The sequence below is a fragment of the Oncorhynchus mykiss genome, chromosome 21 (assembly GCF_057628025.1).
Source record: "Oncorhynchus mykiss isolate SJ-2025 chromosome 21, ASM5762802v1, whole genome shotgun sequence".
NCBI lineage: Eukaryota > Metazoa > Chordata > Actinopteri > Salmoniformes > Salmonidae > Oncorhynchus > Oncorhynchus mykiss.
The window spans coordinates 10,424,200-10,430,712 of NC_143042.1; the positions used below are offsets into that span (position 1 = coordinate 10,424,200).

The window sequence follows — 6,513 nt, forward strand, 5'->3', positions numbered from 1 at the left end:
ATGGCTTTCATCACCATCTTCATCTGGACACTTGTCTTCTACATACAAGGTATAAGAATTATGATTATCTAAGTAACAATAATTGAGTAAGTAATGCATGATTATCTCATAATAACGTATTCATTACATCATTTCAGATATGTTTTGTTTGTTTCTCTCACCATTCAATATTCAGAATCCAGAGGACAGTACACTCTGACTCAGACACCTGCAGTGAAAGCTGATGGCAATGGAGAGACGGTCAACATTGGCTGTAAACTCAGCAGTGGTATATACAGTAATTATCTGCACTGGTACCAACAGAGACCTGGAGAAGCTCCTAAACTCCTCATTTATCAGATAAACAACAAGTTCACTGGGACTCCATCTAGATTCAGTGGTAGTGGATCTGGGACTGACTTCACTCTGACCATCAGTGGAGTCCAGGCTGAAGATGCAGGAGATTACTACTGTCAGAGTTTACACTACCCCAACAGTGTCTGGGTGTTCACACAGTGATACAGAGCCGTACAAAAACCTAACTCAGTCAGACTGCACAGTGACTGAGGGAGAAGAGACAGTGACATGGAACACTGATCAGTGACGAAACTTTGAATAACGTTAGAAACCTTCATTCAGATCACATGTTCTCCATCGTCATCAACAGTATCATCATCACCAACATCACCATCATCATCATCATGTCATGGTTGACTCATTATATTTGTCACAGTCTGAAAGTACACCTATAAATGTTATTTGATGCTATAAAACACACACAATATCAGTCCATATTCAAGTGAGGTGATGTTACATCAGCATCCGCACCATAAATAGAATCTCCATATGAACCTCACAACCAAACATATGATGTGATCATCTAGCATTATATGAACTATCTTTATGAGCAGGTTACTGACTGTTACATTAGTGAATGAGACATGATGCTGGGCTCAAATATGAGACTTGTTTATGCACATATCTAATTTAAGTATGATGTCCATTTATTACTGATTACTTATGTATCTGTTATGTCTCCCTCCCTGAATCAACCATAAACGTTCAAACCAGTCCACTCCCCCACATCTGGCCCAGTCCAGGATATTTCAGGCAGTGAAACTGTTCATCAGCTAGACTGGAAGTTGTGGGAGTGAAACTAAAATGTACATAGACAGAGCTGGGTGGTCCTGCATGTCCCAGAATAGAGCTCTAATGTCACCAGATGTTCACTCTGTTACCAGGGTGTTAGAGGTAGAGAAGACTCTATGACTATCTTGCAGATGTGATACTGGTAATATTATGTGGACAACTTTTTAAATAAATGTAGCTAAATGCAGGTGTGAGATATCGATCAAATGTTCATTTATAAATCTAGAAGTCAAGCAGGTCAAAAACTTCTGAGAAATATGAATAAAGAGTACCTACTGTACTACAAATGGCTAAACCTCTCCTGTTAATCTGTGAAAATAGTAGTATCCTTTGTTAGTATGAACTACCTGTTAATGACGTTGTGGTTAGAACATAAATAACTAAGCAATAAGGTTTAGGTCAGATAGTTTTCATAGAAACTGTGAGTCCTACTTTATGAAAAATGTTCTATGTCATTCAACATTTAAGACTAAAGTAAAATTATTGAAAGAGACAAAAACATATTTGTTTCTAAGATAAGTCTTTATTTTCATCTATTCATCAAAGCATCAAAGCAAACATTCCTACAGTATCTAATAGTTATATAACAGAACACATCACATCTAACACTGATACAACATCAGTCTACAGAGACGATTGACACATGAACTCAAGCAAAGCCCCCTGTTAGTCTACATGTCAGTGATCAATAACACAGAGAACATCTGATCTCAGAACAGAGTCAAAGCAGAGGAACCAGCAGCCTCCCTCCACAGGGTTGTGTCACTGAGGGGTTCTACCCAGAACAGTCAGCCCTCCTCAAGGTCTTGGTGACTGGAGTCTGGGATTTCTGCTGGGCTTCACAGGTCACCTCTCCTGCCTTGGTCCACTCCAGGCCAGTGAGAGTCAGGGTGCTGCTCCAGCTGTACAGGCCATCCTTCTCCAGGACCGTAGGACTGGCCTCCTGCTTCTGGCTGGTCCCGTCCACTTTCCAGCTCAAGGTCCAGTCTGAGGGGAAGCCCTTGTTGGCCAGACACGTCAGTGTGGCTGTTGTTGTACTGGACAGCTCCTCACTAGAGGGGGGCAGGACGGTGAGGGTGGGGGCACTGTTATCTGGAACAAACAGAACACATCAACTAAGTAATTACAACAAGTACAGCTTTAGTAAGAGATTATCTTCAGAAAAGTACACATTAAAATATAGTGAATTGGAAATGCCATCTAAATATGAATGTAGAAGTTGGACTGTTGAAAAGATTTGGAAAAAACACTAAAGTAATAGGATACAAAGCAGATTTATGAACCAAACAAGTATAAAGTGGTTAAATAACTAGAGTTACTAGTCATATGGTGTCAGTTATACATGTTATACAGATATTGTTTAGGAATGGATCTGATCAGAACAGCCAAGTCATATTAATAGTATTTACATCACATATCAAACATGTTGGATTATGAAGTCAGTTACAACCATAACTGAGATCCTTTGTCTTCACACTAACAGTGAAGTCTACCATGAACAGAATGCAACAATGATGAATACCATATAAAATACCATTAGTTATTATACCAGCATTAGGAGTTATATTCTGCAATTATACAAATAAGACGTATTTAAACCTACAATTTATCATTTTGATTAAATAAATATTTATTTGAATGAAGGCTCATTCAAAATCTAAATTTAACCAAAAATATTTGAGTTAAAGATAATAAAAATAGAAATAAAAAATGGCACACAAACAGTAATACACAATGCAACAACTATATTCCGTATTATTAAATAGTTATCATACTGGAACTCTCCTCTGCAATCCATCAAACCACACATTTAAATAAACACCTACATTTGAACATGTTATTTAAATAACATTTCATTTGAAAGAAGGCTTTGTCAAAAGTAATACAAAAAATATATTTTTTTTAGGAAGGAAAATATGAAAAATCACAATATATTCATATAGACGAAGTTTCACAGAGTAAAATACCCCCAAAAATAATCAGAAAGAAATATCAAAGAGCGTGTTACTTACTTCCAACATCTAGTCTGGTGCCGCTACCAAAAGTGTACCACAGTGATACAATCCCTATTACTGCTGGTACAACAACCTCCTGCATGTTTGGCACTCTTCATTTCATTAGACTGTGGTTCAAATAATTAACTCTACTATAGTATGAATACATTTCAGAAATGAATTATTCTACTCAATTAGAAATAAAGTGTTTTTCATGTTGATTTCCTTAACATGGACCAAACCTGACTTTTTCTTGTACATCTCCTACTACTGTAGGTGCAGCATGTTTATTCATACAACTAATCTCAAATGTAGGCGAATCACTTCATAGTTTAAAGGCAGGTCATATTTGATTAGATGTAATAACATTCATATTAAAAGTGGCCATAGTATGTGTAGGCCTTGTGTATTTTGTTTAAATCATCTAAAAAAGTTCATTTGAAAAATCCTCAATATCAAGTCAAAATGTATAGAGAAATTGAAACACAACATCAAAAGTTGAATAAATAGTTTGTAATAAATAATTTGTTCTTTACTTACTTCCAACATCAAGTCTGGTGCCGCTACCAAAAGTCCACCACAGTGATACAATCACTATTACTGCTGGTACAAAAACCTCTCTGTGTTGTGATGCTGCAGCTGTTACAGTGAAGATCACGTATACAGAATCATAATCAACACTAATACACTTTAACATCTTCCAGGTAGAACAAACACTTCATATTAGCTGTTTCTAGATAATACAAATATGAATTGTATCTTAAATCCAGATAGTAGTATTTTTCCTTCCTCTGTGTATCAGGTTCTCCTAGTCTGGAGGTACAGTCCAGCATTAGATCAGTGTTGCTAGTATTCCTCCATATTGTCCATATGAAAGACAACAGCAGCAGCAGTAGTGATAGTGATCCATGTTGTATATTCCTTTATTAAACATGCTGATCTCACATTTAACAGTGGTGGTAAAGTCACAGAGGACAGATAACACTACCAGAGGAATCCTACCAGCTTTAGTTTAGAGAAGTGTTCACTAACTGATTAGAGGAACTTACATGAGAGACCGAGCATGAGTGAACAGACAGTTCATTATATCTGATCATCATCAGAATAATAATATAATGGTGGTGTGACATAAAAGTTACCATACATTAGTTATCAGATAAAACAGTTGCTGTTTGATGTTGTAAAAGGGGCAGCAGGTAGCTAGCGGTTAGAGTGTTGGGCCAGTAACTGAAAGGTCACTAGTTCAAATATCTGGGTCGACAAGGTGAAAAATATGCTGATGTGACCTTGAGCAAGGCACTTAACCCTAATTGCTCCAGGGTCGCCGTTGGCAACGGCAGACCCTGGCCTTGACCCCACTCTCCGAGGTTGTCTCAGGGGGAGTTGGGATATGCAAAAATAAATAATTCCAATTCACACTTGGGCATAAAACTCTGTGAAATAAGACACATTTAATTACCCACCTAATTATTATAAAATAAATCTCAAAATGTATTCTGATGGGAAACTACTTGGAACCTGAAATAGATTTGAAACATTAATTTGCATAATGCATCTGTCCTGCTGCTCTAAGAGCATTTATATCCCTGTGAGTTTAACACTTCATGACTGAGAGCTGTTCTTCATGACAACAGAACCCACAACAACCATGACTTTTATCGCCATATTCATCTGGACATTTGCTTTCTACATACAAGGTTACAATTTTCAGAATGTATTGTTGAAAATGAATTAAATCTACAGTGTTTACATATACAGTATATCAATGTTAATATTTCTATTCAGAACTATTCATTACTATATGTAACATTCCATTTCTATAAATGTTTTTACTATATTTTTCAGAATCCAGAGGACAGTACGTTGTGACACAGACTCCGGTAGTGAAAGCTGTTCTCCCAGAACAGACAGTCTCTCTGAACTGTAAAACCAGCAGTGATGTTCACGGTGGTTACTATCTAGCCTGGTACCAACAGAAACCTGGAGGAGCTCCTAAACTCCTTATTTACGATGCTACAACACTTCAGTCTGGGACTCCATCTAGATTCAGTGGCAGTGGATCTGGGAGTGACTTCACTCTGACCATCAGTGGAGTCCAGGCTGAAGATGCAGGAGATTACTACTGTCAGAGTTACCACAGTGGTGGAGTGTTCACACAGTGATACAGAGTCGTACAAAAACCTCCCTCAGTCAGACTGCACAGTGACTGTACTGATACAGCTGGGACCTACTGCAGGTGCTGATGATGAAGAGACAGTGACATGGAACACTGACTGAACTAAAATACACTGAGATAAATATATCAGTGATGCTGACTATAATGTCAACTTATCCCAGGTGCTGAGGGGTTGACAGTGACATGGAACACTGATCAGTAGAGGAGGTCAACTTGAGTATGTTTACAAAGCATCATTCAGATCACAATTTCCCCGTCATCCTCATCACACTTGTGAATATTTATTGTCATGGTCGTGAAGTTCACTTATAAAAGTTATATGAAGTTTTAAAACACACATTACCTGTTCATAATCAGAGTCAGATCCACAGATGTAAAAAATGAACAATGGTGATGTTACATCAGCATCAGCCCCATAAATCGAATCTCCATATGAACCTCACAACCAAACATGTGATGTGATCATCAAGCAATATATGAACTATCTTGATGAGCAGGTCTGTTACATCTGTGAATGAGACATGATGCTGGGCTCAAACATGAAATATGTTTGAATAATATACATTTGATCTGTCATAATATCTGTAATTGTAACTAACCTGAATCCACCATAGAGGTTAAAACCAGTCACTCATATCTGTCCCAGTCTAACTACTAGACTGGTAGCTGTGGGAGTGAAACTGAGATTTACATGGGCTGGGTGGTTATGCTTGTCCCAGAATAGAGCAGCACTGTTACCAGATGTTCACACTGTCCCCAGAGGGTTGGAGATAGAGAAGACTATGACTATCGTGAAGCTGTGATACTGGTTATATTATGTGGATCTTGTAAAACAAATGTAGCTAAATGTAGGTGTGATCACATTGTTGAGAGTCCAAGATATTGATCAAATGTTCAATAACATTAGTTTACTGTCTTTATGAGTCTATAAATCAAGCAGGTAAAAAACAGTCCAAGAAAAATTAATAAGGAGTACCATCTACTGTGTGTGTCTAGACCTCTCCTGTTAATCTGTTAACATTGTAGTATCTAGACCTCATCTGTCAACCTGTTAACATTGTAGTATCTAGACCTCTCCTGTTAATCTGTTAACATTGTAGTATCTAGACCTCTCCTGTTAATCTGTTAACATTGTAGTATCTAGACCTCTCCTGTTAATCTGTTAACATTGTAGTATCTAGACCTCTCCTGTTAATCTGTTAACATTGTAGTATC

The 6,513-nt window shown here is 37.5% G+C and overlaps 2 gene segments (V, D, J or C); one reads left to right on the top strand and one right to left on the bottom strand.

Moving 5' to 3' along the window:
• LOC149972976 (putative non-functional immunoglobulin kappa variable 6D-41) lies at window positions 1-498 on the top strand. The segment is given in 2 exon segments: window positions 1-49; window positions 176-498. Coding segments are annotated over 2 exon segments (372 nt in total).
• Window positions 499-1,631: 1,133 nt separating this feature from the next.
• LOC118942899 (Ig kappa-b4 chain C region-like) lies at window positions 1,632-3,433 on the bottom strand. The segment is given in 2 exon segments: window positions 1,632-2,220; window positions 3,141-3,433. Coding segments are annotated over 2 exon segments (402 nt in total).
• Window positions 3,434-6,513: the final 3,080 nt, after the last annotated feature.